We start from the raw sequence: 17,785 nt of genomic DNA, 5'->3' as shown, positions 1-17,785 counted from the left end.
ACGGGCCCTTCAAGGTAATCGAGCGCAAGGGCCCTGTCACCTATCTCATCGATATGGAATCTTCACGGAACCCCCTCCGGGTTCTCCACGCTAATAGACTGAAACCCCATTTCGTGCGTTCAGAACTCAGCCTCCTGATGGCCACAGACAATGGGGCCGAGGAAGACTCCGAACCCCTCCCTGACCTCCTACGGACTCGGGAGAAAGACGGCTCCGTGGACGGGGTCCGACTCTCGGAGGCTCTCACCCTGGAACAACGCCAAGAATGTCGAAACCTTCTGCTGCAGTTCGCCAGCCTGTTCTCCCTCACCCCAGGGGTCACCTCCTGGTGTGTACACGACGTGGACACGGGGGACAGTCCCCCTATCCGCCACCGGGCCTACCGCGTACCAGATCGGGTACGGGCCTGCATCCAAGAAGAGGTGGCCAAAATGCTCACGCTCGGGGTCATTGAGCCCTCAGACAGCCCCTGGGCCAGCCCAGTAGTACTGGTCCCCAAAGCGGCCGCCCCCGGCACCACACCGGAACTCCGGTTCTGCGTCGACTACCGGGGCTTGAATGCGGTCACCAGAACAGACGCACATCCCATCCCCCGGGCGGATGAACTAATCGACCGCATGGGAGCTGCCCGCTACCTCAGCATCTTCGACCTGACGGCGGGCTACTGGCAGATCGGCCTCACATCCCGGGCCCAAGAACGATCTGCGTTTTCCACTCCTGATGGCCATTATCAGTTCAAGGTCATGCCCTTCGGCATGAAGAATGCCCCAGCCACGTTTCAGCGGCTAGTTAATCAGGTCCTGGCAGGACGTGAAGGATTCAGTGCCGCCTACTTAGACGACATCGCTGTATACAGCCACCACTGGTCCGACCACCTCCACCACCTCCGAGAGGTGCTACAGGCCCTTCAGCGAGCTGGCCTCACGATCAAGGCCAGCAAATGCCAAATTGGTCAGGGGTCCGTGACCTACCTCGGACACCAGGTGGGAAGCGGTCTGGTGGCCCCTCTACAGCTCAAGATCGCCGCCATCCAGTCTTGGCAGCCCCCCATCACCCAGACCGAGGTACGCGCCTTTTTGGGACTCACAGGCTATTACCGACGGTTCGTGAAAGACTATGGTAGCATAGTGGGGCCCCTCACGGAACTCACATCCAAAAACCAACCAAAGAAGGTCAACTGGACCCCAGATTGTCAAGCAGCCTTCGAGCAACTGAAGGCCGCCATGTGCTCCGCCCCTGTGCTCCAGGCCCCCGACTACAGCCGGGAATTCATCGTCCAGACGGATGCCTCCGACCATGGCATTGGGGCGGTCCTGTCTCAATTGAACCCCGAAGGCCTTGACCAGCCAGTGGCCTTCATCAGCAGGCGACTCCTGGCCCGAGAACAACGCTGGAGCACCATCGAGAGGGAGGCCTTCGCCGTGGTATGGGCCCTCAAAAAGCTCCGGCCCTATCTCTTCGGCACACACTTTCGGGTACAGACCGATCATCGACCCCTGCAGTGGCTGATGCAGATGCGGGGGGAAAACCCGAAACTACTACGTTGGTCCATCTCCCTACAGGGGATGGACTTCACTGTGGAACATCGACCTGGGCAAGACCACGCCAACGCGGATGGCCTGTCACGCTTTTTCCGCCTCGACGAGGAGAGTCCCCAAGAGGATGGGTGACTCTCCCTGCCTTCAGCTGGGGGGGACGCATGTTGGACAGGCCACATGAAGGGCCCGCTCCCCCTCTGCACGACCAGGCCCGAGCCCGGCCCCTCAAGTGTTACACGCCACCACTCCACGTTTTCCGTCCCCTCTGGGACCCCTGCCTCTGAACATCTCGACCTCATGGGCCCGATCCTCTACCGGCCCTCGCGCCCGACCTGGGCGCCATCTTGGACACTGCACCACGAGGCCGCGTGGCCTCCGATCGACCCTAACCCTGGGCCTGGCCAGGCCCCCGACATCCCGGCACCACCATCCACCCAGGAGGTGAGCGGACTACTTGGCAGGTCAATGGGAGAAAGAGGTGTCGATGGCTCTCCCCCGCCAGGTGCCGATCGCCCCCAGCCTCCCCGGGCGCTGGCTCCACCCCCCTGCTGGGTGTCTGGACTCCCTCATCCCGGACCTCCCGACCTCCAAGTGCGAGGGTCCGGACATCAAAGGGCGCCAGACCTATAGCTGGGGCAGCTCCAGAGCAGGAAGGCAGTTGTATCCTGGAGTCGAGAGACGCAGAGAAGAACTCATCCTTGACGGACTACGGGCGCTGCCGTAGCCCTGCCTTGCGAACTATCATCCTGCCTGCTGGCGTTGCCGCAACCTTCGTAACCTTCATCGTCGTCGGGACCTGCTGGCGTGGCCGCGGACCGTTTGTAACTACCATCTTCATCGGGACCTGCTGGCTCCGCCGCGGACCGTCGCTACCTTCAACCATCTTCATTGAGACCTGCTGGCTCCGCCGCGGCCCGATCATCTAGAACGCCGAGCTCGAGGATTGAGAGCTATTTCATCTATTCAATTGGTAACAAGACTGTCCCGCTACCCTTTTCCCCATCCAGAGACTAGAACCGAGGGGACCCCTGAGTCCAGACCTCCTTGTACTATTTTACCGTACTTGAAGAATTGCTTATAAAGTATCGTTAAACCTTATCCTTGTGTGGTGTCCATCTGTGGGGGGGAAGTTACTTGTCTGTACGATCGCTGGAGACGGCTCTCCCCGGAGACCTCTCCCCTTATCCTCGGCCGACCCTCCCGGTCTGTCTAACAAGTATAAAAACTGCCCCAGGTATTCTGTTTAAGGCGATTCAGTTATTGAGATTAACCTAAAGGGATGAATGTCATTGTTTCTTGAAAAGACGGATAGTGTTGACGATGCTTTTCATGGGGCTCACAACTTAATCAGAAGATCACGTTTTTTTTTTTAGCATATCTAAGAAAATTGCCTATAAGAGCATAAGGTACGCTAATAACTTGTGTATTATCAACAAATATACCATCTCTGGAATAATTGATCTCATAACATCTATGAGAAGACGTTACTGTCTGTGCTCCCCGAATAATTGAGACCACTGAATGTCGTCCTTGAGGCATTTTTCGGAACACACATCTACTGATCGATCTATCTAGCGCTGCTTTAAATGAAACTATTTTCTATCTGCAACATGTTTGATGGTAATTTGTCAATGACCTATTGGGTGAGGTAATTTTCAGAATGTGTTTTTTCATTGGAATGACGTGTACATCGTTATTGTTTTTTCACACCATATGGTAGTTCTATGCTGAGATATTCTTGTGTGAATCTTTCTTGTTGTCATGCCACGTATTTCAACCTGCATGGACAGACAATCATGTAAATGACATTTGTCGAGTTGCAGTTTGTAGGATGTTTTAATCACCAGCGTTTCCTAAACCTAGGTCAAGTTCTTTTACTTGCTTTGTGAGTGGACAAAGGTTGCAATGTCTTCTGAGATAGTGGCCAGATACTGGAGGCAAATTCCACATTGATTCCAGGGTCGTCTTTTTTGGTTGTGGAAGTTTCGGTTTGGTGTGAACAATTGAATCATTTGTCAACGGGGTAATCGCCCATTTGACCAGGATAGGCGACATCGATGCCCCAAAGCTTAACGGCAGCAGGGTGCCCGCTATTATGTTTGCGGACAACACCCTGCTGCTGTCCAAATCCCCGATGGGAATTCAACGGGTCCTGGACGGGTTTACGATCTTTTGCGTGGAGCGGGGGCTTGAGATCAACGCCCTTAAAACCAAATACATCATTCTCAACCCCCCCCTCCTCAACACTCTCTAATCCCACCATAGGCACCCTGAAACTTGAGAGGGTATCTAGTATTGAATATCTTGGGGTGAACATCAACCAAAACATGACTTGGGATACGCACCGGACTAAGGCGACCATGAAATTAGCACAGCTAACAGGTGGCATCTGCAGGATGGTAAAAAGGTCAACCTATAAACCCCTCGGTCCTGTCCTCCAAATTTATAAAATGCAGGCAAGGGGGCAGTCACTTACGGGGGGAATTGTGGGGTCATACACCAGCCCAAAACCTGTTGTCCGCTGAAAATAAATTCATTAGACAGCTGGTAGCTTTACCCTCAAGTACCCCGCTTCTCCAGTTGAGACTAGATCTCGGTCTAAGACCAATTACAGAGGAGTTGGGACTGAAACCAATTACTTTCTGGCGTCGAATTCGGAGCACGCCTGAACTGATGAACTATAGGATCGAGCTTCAAGAGATCCTAGCCTTACCAAATGCCTCACACATTCCCTGGTTAAGATATATTAGGCAAACCTGTGAGAGCCTAGGAAGACCCGAATTATGGCTAGACCTGGGAAATGCATACTCTAGGATCCTACGCAAACTTCTGTCAAGGGATTTCTATGAGCGTAATTTACATGCAACAGTAGCGAGCACACGGGAGGGGTCCCTCACTAACCTGTTCACTAAATTTAAAGACTCGTACAACCTAGAGCTTGTCCTTGATGGCATTAGTCCTGTTCTGACCAGGAAACTCTTTCTGCAGTGGCGCTATGGCACTCTACCTCTAAGGACTTTCACCAAATCCTGGGGTCAGCCCTCGCCCACAGAACAGTGCCCGGTATGCACACATCCTCAGGAAAAGGATTTGCACATTATATTTTTTTGTAAAACCTACCACAGAGCTAGGAGGTATTGGCTCATTCCACTTTAAAAAAACCTAGGTTTTAGTGATCATCTCTCAGCGTACAGAATCTTAAAGACTAATTTATCACCTCCGATTGTGTTTGCTGTAGCAAAATTCCTAACCGCGATGTGGCATATCCGCACTTGTTTCATTAAGTCAATTACTGATCCGTAAAAAATTAAATGCAGTCGATTTTTATTGAATGCATTGTTATTCTTTTAAAATGTTCACCGCAAGGTTTTTTTTCTTATTAGATACTGAATGCAGCTGATTTTAAACTATGTATATCTTTTATGATCCATGTAGATCGAAATAAAGATTGAAATGGGATTGAATCAGTTCGAGGCATGTGGGCTGCTGAATTCATATCTGTGCATAGATCGCCGCCTAGTGTTGGGTCCGGATGATTGCACATTGTTGTCCTGGAAGAGTCTCGAAGAATCACGAGATAGGTGGCTCCTCTGCTGGACTACAGTGCGCATGGGCATCCTCTCCATCCTCAGATTGTTTTTTTCCGCCATTGGGTTCGGATGTATATTTGTTAACTCCAGTTCGGAATCGATAAAAAACTTTAAAATTTGGCCAAAAGGCCTTTAGTTATCGTCGGTATTGTCTTTGCGATCGGTGCCCAGTACTTGTTCCAGCTCTATCCTCGAGCCGGACGTCAAGAAGAGCCGCATGGCTTTTCAGCACTGAAGGCCCGGTCGACGCCAGAGGCCTTATCGACGATCCATTATGGAACGGAGCCCGTTCAAGAGATGTCCCGTTTGCAACTCCAAGTATCCTCACATCGATGTCCACCCGGTGTGCAACAAGTGCCTGTCTCCAGATCACGATGAAGCCAGTTGTATGGCTGGTTCTCGGTTCCGCTCCAAGAAGACTATTCGCCTTCGACGCGCAGAGCGAAAGGAGGCCTAGCAGACGGCACCTGACCCAGTGAACATCTTCGATGCCGAGGAAGATGAGGGAGTCGAGCAGGAAGTTCAAGAGAACCTGTCTGATCCTGCATCGGAGATCGACCCCAGTTACGACGCAGATGTGGAAATGGTCGATAATGAAGACGTCGTCGACGAGGTAGGAGACGACGATGAGGCCTTTGGGGCCGTGGAAGATAGCGCGAGCGAGGAGCTAGGCCCAACCGTTGGTACGGGGGCCGAGACTAAAACACTCTATAAGGCTCAGGTCGAGGGATCGCCACATGGCCTTACCCGAGATCAAACGCATAGTTCTACAGCCTCGCCTCAAGGCCCGGCTACAAACATTTCCAACGAGCCATCGGTTGAACGATTCGAAATCGAAACCAAAAGCATCGGTGTCTACATAACTGAAACCAACGAAATCGAAACCGAAAGTATGTATTACTTTGGTCGGATCGAAGGCTTCTGAACCATCGGCACTGACGAAACAGAAGAGTATTATCGACCCAGGGAGGTCGCTAAAGGGTGTCGAGCCGAAGGCCGGGGCACCGAAGAAAATGGTCAAGGACATCGACCCGAAGAAGTCGGCGCCGAAGGCCGTAGACACAAACAAGGGACTCGAAACTCAGAACGTTCTCGATCCTAACCGTCGACTCGACAAGGCTAAGGGCAGTAAAGACCTCGAGTCCACGACTAGCAGTGGCTCTAAAGACCCCGTCGAGTCAACACAGCCATCCGCCTCTTTTTTGAAGCAGGTGTCGGACTCGCTGCAACGCATTAAAGAGAAGGCTATTGCTGTCGGACCGAAGGCCACTACACCCCCGAAGCTAGTCCGTAAACCTCCGAAGTCGTCGGCACCGATTAAGTTCACACTGCCGCCGACAGTGGTACCTAAGGCGTTCGCCCCTAAGACGGGCGTCGAAGCGGCCAAAAAGGTGTCCATGGGGCCAAAGCCTACGACTACAGAAGGGGCCACCAAGCATCGACAGACTCTGCAGGAAGATCAGTCGAGGCAACTCATCGACGCTGAGACTGGTAGACTTTCCATTTTCAAGCGAAAGATCGCCCCAGACCAGCCTATGGAGTCATATAAAATTCCATTAAAGAAAAAGAGGGATTCTGCTTAGTCACCTCTTCTTTTTGAACCTCTACAACCATATGGACAAGACCCTGCTCCTATTTCACCCACACATTCAGATGTGGATGTAGGGGATGTTGACAATGAGGATTACAGTTATCCTGTAGACACTGATCCAGAAGATCACACTGAACCCTGGACAAATGCTGTTGACCCAGGGGATCCACAAACTACCCCGGACAGTCATGTCTATGCTATTAAAACCTCACCTACAGAAGACACGGCTGCGTTTAATGCACTTATTGAAAGGGCAGCAAAAAATCATGATGTCCAGCTCCATGCTGACCCTATTGAAGAGGACTTTTTGTTTGACACCTTCTCAACCTCAGAGAGAACTGTCAAGACTCTACCCATGTTAAAAGGTGTCCTGAAACACGCTGGAGACATCTTTAAGGAGACCACAAGGGCAAGGGTAGTAAACTCCAGAAGGTCAGTGGAGCGGAGGTCCCTCTTGGGTACGTGGATGGATACTCTCTCATTGAGGTATTTCGGTCCGATGTTTTAGAGGGATTTATAGGTGTGGGTGAGCAGTTTGGTCATGTGTTCGTGACACAGCGTTCCGAGGACGAGTCTGGCCGAAGCATTCTGGATGGTCTGGAGTCTGTGCAGTAGGGTCTTGTTGATTCCTGCGTACATGGCGTTGCCGTAGTCCAGTCTGCTGGTTATGAGTGCGTGTGTGACTGTCTTTCTGAAGATGGGGGGGGGATCCACTTGAAGGTTTTGCGGAGGATGCGCAGGCAGTAGAAGCGGGTGGAGGCGACTGCGTTGATCTGGCGGTTCATGGAGAGGGAGAAGTCGAGGATGATACCGAGGTTGCTTGCGTGGTCCGTGTGAGTGGGTGGGTTCCCGAGGGCAGAGGGCCACCAGGTTTTGTCCCAGGCAGAGTTGCAGGATCTGAGGATGAGGACCTCTGTCTTCTCTGAGTTGAGCTTCAGGCAGCTGTTTTTCATCCAGGCTGCCACGTTCTTCATTCCTTCCGGTTGTCTTCGGGATACTTCGTGAGTGAGAGAATGAGCTGGGTGTTGTCGGCGTAGGATACAATGCTAAGCCCATGCTGTCTGACGATGGCGGTGAGGGGGGACATATAGAAGTTTAAGAGCCTGGGGCTGAGTGAAGAGCCTTAGGGTAACTCCGCAGTTGATATTGGTGGGTTCGGAGAGGAAGGGTGGGAGTCTGATCCTCTGGGTTCTGCCGGGGAGAAAGGATCAGATCCAGTCGAGGGCCGTTCCTTGTATCCCTGAGTCGTGAAGCCTGGCTTTAAGGGTGCGATGAGAGATGGTGTTGAAGGCTGCAGAGAGGTCCAGGAGGATGAGGGCCGCGGTGTGTCCCTGGTTGAGTAGCATACAGATGTCATCCGTGGCTGCGAGGAGGGCAGTCTCGGTGCTGTGGTGGTTGCGGAATCCAGACTGGGAGAGGTCGAGGATGGAGTTCTCTCCGATGAAGGTGGTCAGCTGGGCGCTATGCCAGCAGGTTGCTTGTGTTATGGTTGTGAAAAGATAAGAGAGGGTGCTGCTAAAATTGATGAGATTATGACGTTGTCAAATGATGATCCTTCTGCCATTTTCAATTCTAAATAATGGCAGTCTAGCTAGATTGTAGCTTTCATCGGAAAAAGGTGTTTCCTTTTTCTTTAAAGAAGTTTTTGTTAAGGATAATTTCTTGAATCTCTTGGAGCCAATGAAGCTCCTCAATATGTCATACACTAAGGGAGAGAGAGGGAGAAGAACCTGGTCATATTCTGTCTGCACTAAACTGTAAACACAAAGACAACCATGTATGGTTTATAATGTGCTAGTTCCCATGAGAAATAGATGCATCACCCACAGCTTGTGGCATGTTTAATAATAGACAAATATCCACGTTTTGTGGAAACAGTCAACTGATTTACCATGCGGCCGCATAGAGGTCAGACTTGCAAGCGCTCCAGAAGTTCAGAAAACACTAGATGGTGAAGGACTGGCTCCAAGTGAACATGTGGGTAAATCATGAGAGATTAGTTTTTCCTTTTCAAAATCTGAGGCCTTGTGACTTTCTTAGGTCCTTTCATGAGCATTAGAGAGTTGTGACTATCTGGAACGCTGTTTTGTTTGTTATGTTAACTATTCTTGATGTAGGTGCTTCTAGGGGTTACCTCCTTTGTTTAACTGTGAGATGGCCTGCTTTTTTGGTTTTACAATGCTTTTTCCCTTGCTCTCCTCCTGCCCCCTCCCTTCATTGCTCCCCCACTGCTCTCTCCCATCATTGCTCCGCCAACCCAGTCCCCTTGGCCTGGGACATGTTCTCATGGCCAAGTTAAGGAGTGGCAGTGTTTCTCTTATGGAAAGATAATTTGGAAAGTGTCATTTGGGTCTGGTACAGGCAAGGTTTTTATAGCTTTACTGTGTACTGTTCATACTATTTTCAAAAGTGTTCCTTTTAATAAGAGGATGTAGTTAAAAAAATCTTTTAGCACTTGCTTGATGGATAGCCTAATGTAAGTAACCTGTCAATGTCTTACCAGGTAAAGATTCTGGAAAAAATTGTGAAACGCGTACCTTCTGCACATCTGAAGTTCTCAAAAACTGCCAGCATTCTGTGGCTGCTTCAGCAAGAGATGGTGACGTGGAGGCTGCTGGCATCACTTTACAAGTGAGTAGGGGTGTGCACTTTGATTGTGTGTTAGAGATTTCAGAACTGCTGCAATAGAAACTTGTTTGGGAGGGAAATAGGAGCAGGTGGCACATTTTCAGCCTGTACCCGTGAGGTAGTGTGGCTCACTGGTTAGAGGCGGCATACCCGAGAGCAGAGGACGGCCCGGGACCAGGGTTCGATTCCCGGCGCGGCAGGTTCATGGACCAGGGTCAGCGGGCTCGATAATTCTCTCGCCTCGGTGCCCACTCTGATCAGCGATCACACTCGGCAACTCTGGGCATTAGCTTGCCTCATCTTCACTAACGGCCCCACCAGACCGCCGGGGATGCCTGGTCTCACCCTGGAGATACCCATTAAGGGACCATCTCTCAGGGAAGCCAGGAAGGGTTTCGCAGCGGTCGAAGCGCCTTGGGACCCTCCGGGTAGGTAGTGCGCTATATAAATGCCTATACATTTACATTTACATTTTACCCGAGCTTACAGGATTAAATGTGTGCTGCCCAATACATTTTAACAGTGAAATCCCTCACAACCTGAGATATTCATCTAGTAAAAAGGTTTTGTGTGGATGACTGTAATCGGTTTTGGTCATCTGGCAGGGGGTGGGGGAGTGTACTGGGGGGGGGGGGGTACATTTCAGCATCCTGAGTGGATTGTGCCTCTAAAATGAAACCTTTGACTGCTTTGTTGCTTTCTTTTTGTTGCAATCCTGGTATAGTTCAGTAAATTTCTACTGATGAAAGCATGTATGTGCAGTGATATTGCTCGTTTTTAAAGATGTTTAATATCTGCAAAAATCTTTTAAGGTAATTTGCACATTCCGTAGAAACCATAACCATTTATTAAAATGGATAACTACCTTACGTAGTGTGTGCAAATTGTTTTGCATGACAGTAACCACAGTGAGTCAATAAGTCCATCAGAACATTTTTTTGTGAGAACTAAAATTGACAACAGCTTTCCCATTTAATTGCTTCTAATAGTTTTTCTCAAGCCTCTAACGAAAAAACATGAATTTCTGGCACTTTTATTTTACTTAAAAATTGCAGCATGTAAAAATGTGTTAAATACTAAATCAGTACTGTTTTTAAAGACTTTAACATTTTCAGTATTTTAGCACTGTTGCAACTCCACAGATCATTAATATGACATGAGACAAATTCAGTCTTTCCGTCTTTAGTGGCATCTCACTGTGAGACTAGAAGCTGAGATCCCCTGTCAATGAAGAATCTTCCCAAGTCCAGACCAAAGGAAAGTGCACTATATAGTACATATATTTTGCCATCTTTCTTAGTTTTCAAATATTTAATATCTTTTGCTCAGGCTAAGCTCAAAAACATTTAGGGGTTACTGGTGTTAAACTCCGCACCCTCAATGTGTGCGTGCTCAACCTGCCAAACGAGAGAATCTCATCCAGCAGAGTGCTGATATTTTTCTGAAAGAAACCCACCTCCTCCGACACGCCACTCCCCGCATGGCACAGCCTGTGTACCCCAACCGCCACTGGGCCTATACCCCCACTACGACAGCTGAAGTGGTGATACTATTTAAGGCTACCTTCTGATCTACGATATTGAGTGTGGTATGGGATAGAGAAGGTTGTTTCTTCAAGCTACTGGTTCAACGTGGCTCACAAACCTTTATTCTTTTAAACGTCTACGCTCCCAACCAGGCCCAAGATTCTTATCTCAGGGGCTTGCTTAAAGATCACTTGTCGTGGGATGTGATGATTGCGGGGTGGGGTGGGAGAGGGGGGGTTCAGTCCGGTCTGGGACCCTGACCTAGACCGTAGCACCTCCTCCTTCCAGGGAACTGGTGCTATGTCGACGGCTCTCAAACGTGACATCACCAACATGGGCTGGTTGATGCATGACGGTACCACCATCTAGACACTCTGGATTTCTCATTGTTCTCCCGTGTCCACCAGTCATACTTGCATATTGATTACCTCTTTCTCACCCACTCCCTACTGCGTGACCTGGACACAATTCTCATATTGGATGTTTATATTTCCGACCATGCGCACCTAGAATTATCTTGGTCTAGACCACATAGTTGTACCCGCAATGGAGCCTTCCCTTACAAATACTATGCGAGCCACTAGATGCTGAGGATGTCCGAAAACCAATAACAAACTCCTTTTAGCTCAACACACACCCCGACATCTCGGCACATACACTATGGGACGGGTTCAGGCCCACAATTAGAGGAGTAATTACTACTATATCTATTGCCCGGACACGGGATGCAAACTGGCTGAGACAGGCCTGAAAGCAGACATCAAGGAACTGGAATTTCTTGATCATTCTGTCCCGTCTCAGCGCAATGAATGGCATTTGGCTTTAAGGGGCCAGCTACTTACTCATCGCACTAACATAGCGGAGCACTCCTTGCTTACACTCGAACACAAATATTATTAAGGATGTTTTAATGTGGGAAACTTCTTGCTGCGAAAGCTTAGACAACAACGAACCTGCACCCACATCCCTGTTATGTTATGTTATGTTAAAGAAATTTGTAAGGCGCAGCTAACACCATTAGGTTTCTTGGCGCCATAATGAAGAGAGCAGATGAAGAAGCAACAGAGGACGTTTTATTGGTAAGATTCGGTAAAAAGAAAAGTTTTGAGAGAAGATCTGAATTTGGGGTACGGAGTGGACAGTCTGAGGGGCAGAGGGAGGGAATTCCAAAAAGTGGGGGCCAGATAGGAGAACTTAAGCCCGCCATGTTTCTTCCTCTTATATCTGGGAGTGGATAACAGGGCCAGTTGGGAAGACCGGAGAGTGCGAGGGTGAACATAGGGTTAAAGGAGGGAAGAGATGAAGTGGGGGCCCTGACCGGCAAGGGCTTTGAAAATGATGCAGCCCAGCTTGAACCTGCAGCGGGCGGCCACCGGGAGCCAATGGAGGCTCTTCAGGAGGGGGCGAACATGTTGATCTCTTGGGAGAGAGTGTGTCAGGCGGGCAGCCTGATTCTGAATGAGTTGAAGCCGCCTAAGCTGGTAGGCTGGAATGCCAACATAGAGCGCGTTGGCATAGTCAAGCCTCGATATTACTAACGCTAGCAAGGCTAGGGTAAGGGCCTCGAAAGTAAGTAGCCGGGAGATTTTCCTTAATTGAAAATGGCTGGAGGAGACTACCGCGCTGATCTGGGGCGTCATAGAAAGGTCGCTGCTGATGACGACTCCCAGACTTTTGGCACAGTTGACAGGGCGGGGTGGGCTGCTGAGGCTGACCGGCCAGAAGGAGTCCCAGGGGTTGGAAGGGCCCCCGACAAGAACCAGCTCGGTCTTGTCGGGGTTGAGCTTCAGATGGTTTGAGCTCATCCAATTGCTGATAAAGCAGAGGGTGTTTTGGAAAGTAGAAATGGAATCAGCAGAGGAATCAATGTTGAAAATTAGTTGTATGTCATCAGCGTAGTTGAACGCTGTGACATTGAACTGCCGGAGGGCACGGATAAGTGGGGAAAGATACAAATTAAAAAGGAGGGGGGACAGGGAAGAACCCTGCGGGACACCACAGGTAAGTTTGACCTGGGAAGCAGAGAACTGGGATAGTCTGACGGCTTGATGGCGTTGAGTCAGAAAGGAGCGGACCCAGTCCAGGGCGGTATCCTGGATGCCAGCCTCCCTGACACGGTCGACCAAGATGTCATGGTCGACCGTGTCGAAGGCGGCCAACAGATCCAGGAGGACCAGAGCCTGGCAGATGTTTCCGTCCGCTCCCCTGCGCAATTCCTCCATGACAGAAAGAATGACGGCTTCTGTTGAGTGCGCGGGTCTAAATCCAGCCTGCTGGGGGTCCAGGACACCAGAGTCTTCCACAAAAGAACTGAGAATCTGAGTGACGTGCGATTCTAGAACTTTGCTAAGAAAGGGAAGAAGGGAGATTGGGCTATAGTTGCTCATGATGGAGGGGTCTGCCGAGGCTCTAGATTGTGAATGGCACCTGGGCAACTTCAGAAGTGGCTAAACAGGCATTCCATGACTTCTATCAAAAACTTTTTGAAGGTGAAGACCTCCCTCAGGATGCCATTGGCATCTACCTTGCGGGCTGCAGGTGGAACATACTTGACCAACTATTTAAAAAGCATTTAAATATGGTACATACAAAAAACAGAACCAGCATATTGATGCAGGCATCGTATCATCAGTTATATCACATTACATAATCATGAATGCCAAAAGAGAAAGCGAAAGAAGAGCCAAAAAAAGGAAATGAGAAAAAGAACGGTGCAAGGGAAACCATGCAGCACATGAAAGTCACATAGAGTAGCAAGCCATTTCATTATTGCAGATGTAATATAAGTGACCACATAAACAAAGGGAGGAAAGATTGTGTCACTCAGTTGAGACCCACTTAGACGTAAATAGCACAACTATCTTATCTGCACAACACACTTGACCGCACACATCTTCAAGATTGTCATGTACTATTAATATTTAACCCAAGAGGTACAGGTGATACCTCATTCTCCGGTACTTGTGAACTGAGCCTTGTCTGAAAGGGACCACAGATGTTGCATTGCTTAGAAGCCTCCGCCATCAGCTCCCAGAAGGTGTTTAGTTGCTCTTGACAGTATGTTCCATCTATAATCCAAGTCTTAACGTTTGGGACCCCTGGCCTCCCCTAATGCATAGCCACATGTCTCTTAGCCAATAAAAGCAACGTAGCGAACAGGCGTCTGATTTCTATTGGGGCATCTTTCATGTAGCCCAGGAGTCCCAGAAGTGGTGATGGCTCCATCAGTACCTCGAGTATTTTACTAACTAAATCAAATATTTCTAACCAATATTGTGCAATGGGGGGGGCAGTGCCAAGCCAAGTGAAGGAAAGAAGCTTGAGCTGAGCGGCATCTCCAGCAGCCCGTGCCATCACAAATTCCCATACGGTGAAGCTAAGTGGTCGTCCTATAATAACTATGGCAAAACCTAAAATGGATCAGGCGGAGTTTATAGTTCGGGGCTAACGTCTCTAGCTGTCCACAGCAGAACCTCCATTGCTCCTTGGTCAAAGGTGTAGGTAACTCTTCATTTCAACCAGCTAGGGCCTTTGGCTGCTTGATCGGGATATGTCGCATTGTATTATATAAACGTGTAATCAGCCTGAGCGGGGATGCATTACTTAAGGTTTACTCTAGGGCTGTTAAAGTGGTGGAGGAGCAGGGTAGGAGCTATTTATCTGGCGACAGGTCGCCCCTATGTGATACTATAACAGCAAGTCAGAAAAGTGTAACTTGTCTCTCTGCCATCACAGGATGGGGAAAACAAAGGTATTATTGGGATATAAATCAGCGAATGTTATCATGCTAAGTTTCCCAGCTCTTAACACCTTGCCGTGATCAGCCAATGCCGGTATTTGGGGATTATGGGCCAGTGAGGAAGATGGAGCATATATCAACTCGTGCTTTGCTTTTGTGCGAAGCCCATCCCATGCCCACCGCTGCATCTCAGTAGTGTCTATTTCATTACTGGGTCTCTTAAATTTGGCAAATATTGTCACGTTCAGTGGGGTAGGGGCCGCTCCATCCTGTTCTATTGCTACAAGCGGCTGAAGTGGAGTAGGGTGTATCCAAAAACTGAAGAACTGGGCTTGAGCGCAGAGGGCATATAGGGGAATATCTGGTGTGCTTAACCCTCCTTATTTAAGTGGCAGTGTGAGTAGTTACCAAGAAATCCTTGCCTGCTTCCCAGCCCAGACCAGTTTAATCATCAGGGATCTTGCCGCTTTAGGGAATGATTGAGGAAGGGGGAAGATTGACGAATAGATATAATAGTTTAGGTAGCACTATCATCTTGGCGATAGCAGTTCTACCTGCCAATGACCACGGCAGACGAGAATAGGTGTTAATCTTCCCTTCAACCCAACTCATCGTGCGTCCGTAGTTCATATCCCAGAGTTCCTGCACATCACGACTCCGCCAAACTCCCAAGTACTTAACTGGACCATCAGCCCATTTTAGAGGGTAGTCAAATGGGAAGGGTGCTGTCCAGTCTGTCAAGGGGAACATTGTTGACTTGGACCAATTAATTTGGACCCCCGAAAGACGTCCAAACCTGGTCATTTTGCAAAGTATAGGGAGTGTATTTTCTACTGGGTTGCTAATATATAGCGTCACGTCGTCCGCATATCGCAAGACTATCAGGCCCCTAGATGTAAATCCCACACCTCTAGAGGCGTGATCTTGTCGGACACGTGTGGCCTAGTGCTCCATAGCTATAACAAAAAGGGGTGGGGATAGCGGTCACCCTTGCTACGTACCCCGTGTGATAGGGAAGCTTTCGGACAGGAGACCATTTACTCGTAGTCTGGCGGTTGGTTCAGAACACAGGAGCCCGATTTGTTTTATGAAACCAGGGTTAATACCCAATCTAGCCAGTATGGCAAACAGATACATCCATTTGAGGGAGTCAAATGCTTTAGTTGCATCTAGTAGTGCTGCCACTGCTGGCGTTTGGGGGCTGAGATAATGAAGCAGAGCGAAAAAGGTTCTCGGATTATTCGCCTTTGACCTGCCAGGTATAAAGCCTGATTGGTCTTGTCTTGCTATGAGGGGAAGGAGGGGCTACAGTCTTAGAGCTATTAGTTTGGCATATATCTTGTTATCCACGTTTATAAGTGACAGCGGGCAGTAGGAGTTACTGTTCGTCAGGTGTTTCCCAGGTTTAAAGAGTGTCATTATTACTGCCTTGCGCATAGTTGGTGGGAGACGACCAGATTCTAGAGACTCCTAGTAGATGTGGAGCTAGTAGAGTGTCATATGTTTCATAAAAAGATGTAGTCAAATCCCTCTAGATCAGGGGCTTTGTCTTTAGGGAGACTATTAATGACCTGTATAATAGCATCTACAATGTAAGGTTCATCTAGATAGTCCCTGTGTGTTTTGCCCAACCATAATAATTCTAGTGAGTCCAAATATGTTTGCAGATCAGCCGTCACGTCTGGGGCAGTGGAAGAGTATAGCCCAGAATAAAATTTGGAAATGTAGTAGAGTATTTGCTCTGACCCCCTTATAGGTCTGCAGTTTTTCATCTGAGTTCAGTGATATATGCTGAGGTACATTGGGCCTAAGTGTGGCTGCTAGGGTTTTCCCAGGGTGATCTCCCTCCCCATATCTCCTGGCTGTGTTGAGTTTCCCCAAAGACCAACTAAACTACGAGTTGCTTGAAGCACATATTTCCGTGGTGGAGCTCCAAAGCATCCTGAAGAGCCTCCCCCTTTTCAACAACCCGGGTCCCGGTGGTCTTTTATCGTAAACTTCTTCCCAAACTACAAGAGCACTTGTTAGCTCTGTTTAACACCTTCACAGCCACTCAGGTCTCACCACCATTATGTCTGAAGCAGAGATTACGTTGATCCCAAAAGCAGACCAGAACCCTTCCCTGTGCTCCTCTTACCATCCCATTGCGCTTTTATACAAGGACGCAAAACTGTATACTAAAATCCTAGCAAATAGGTTGGAACCCTACCTCCCAGGTCTTCTAGATGCTGATCAAGTCTGCTTTATACATAAGACAGAGGGCAGACAACGTATGCCACCAGGCTCATCTAGTGGAGAAATCACATTGTTATGCTATCCCTTCTTTGAATGTCTCGCTTAATACAGGAAAGGCATTCAATAGGGTCAGCTGGCCCTATTTGAAAGCAGTCCTTCCTAGGATAGGTCTAGCCCTTATGATGATCACTAGAATGATGGCCTCTTATACTTCTCCCAGTGCTAGAAACAGTATGAGCGGAGGCCTGCCCCAAACCATCCACCCAAATAGGGCACCAGGAAGGGTTATCCCTTCTCACCCCTCCTATTTCCGCTCCGTAGAGCCCTTGGCGCTTACCGTTCGACAAACAGAAGATATTGTGAGCATACCATTCAAGGGGGCGCACTCACTAAAGTTCCTCGTACGCATATGATCTTGTACTGACCCTTACCCAGCTAGAGTCGTCTCTTCCGGCACAAGTACCGACTTTGAGTGCATTTTTAGAGATTTCAGATTTCAAAATCAATATGTCTATCTCCCAATCACTAAGCCCAACCATTATTTCCGCTGACCTACCTGCACTACAGTCCTCCACGCCCTTTGAGTGGGCCCCTCGCTCTATTAAATACCTTGGTCGCAATCTCACGCCATCTTTAACTTCATGGACAAGGGCCAACTGGCGGAATATCGGAAATCTATCCTGGAAGAGCTTTGCCCCTGGAAGCCACTTAGGTTTCATGGCTGTGTTGTCTAAACGCGGTAAAGATGTCTCTCCTGCCCAACATCCTATATCTCTTCCAAACCCTGCTCACCCCATTCCCTCAAGATGAGATTATGCACCCCAAATGAGATATACGTACCTTTATCTGGGATGGTGAGCACCCTTACTTTCCTATCGCATTTTTGGTGCTTCCCTGAGACTGGGTTGGGGATTAGGATGCCCCAACCTCCTTGAATA

At 49.1% G+C, this 17,785-nt stretch overlaps 1 protein-coding gene across 3 annotated transcripts in view; it reads left to right on the top strand.

Annotated features, from left to right (window-relative positions):
• NUP107 (nucleoporin 107) overlaps nucleotides 1-17,785 on the top strand; it is a 590,137-nt gene that overhangs the window by 97,790 nt on the left and 474,562 nt on the right. For all 3 annotated transcript variants that reach the window (XM_086919004.1, XM_086919006.1, XM_086919003.1), the window contains exon 7: nucleotides 9,223-9,350. In XM_086919004.1, coding sequence (XP_086775130.1) covers nucleotides 9,223-9,350 — 128 coding nt within the window. The remainder of the gene's footprint in view (nucleotides 1-9,222; nucleotides 9,351-17,785) is intronic.

This window comes from Lissotriton vulgaris, chromosome 1_1 (genome assembly GCF_964263255.1).
Source record: "Lissotriton vulgaris chromosome 1_1, aLisVul1.2, whole genome shotgun sequence".
Lineage (NCBI taxonomy): Eukaryota > Metazoa > Chordata > Amphibia > Caudata > Salamandridae > Lissotriton > Lissotriton vulgaris.
This window is presented reverse-complemented; position numbering and strand designations above follow the sequence as displayed.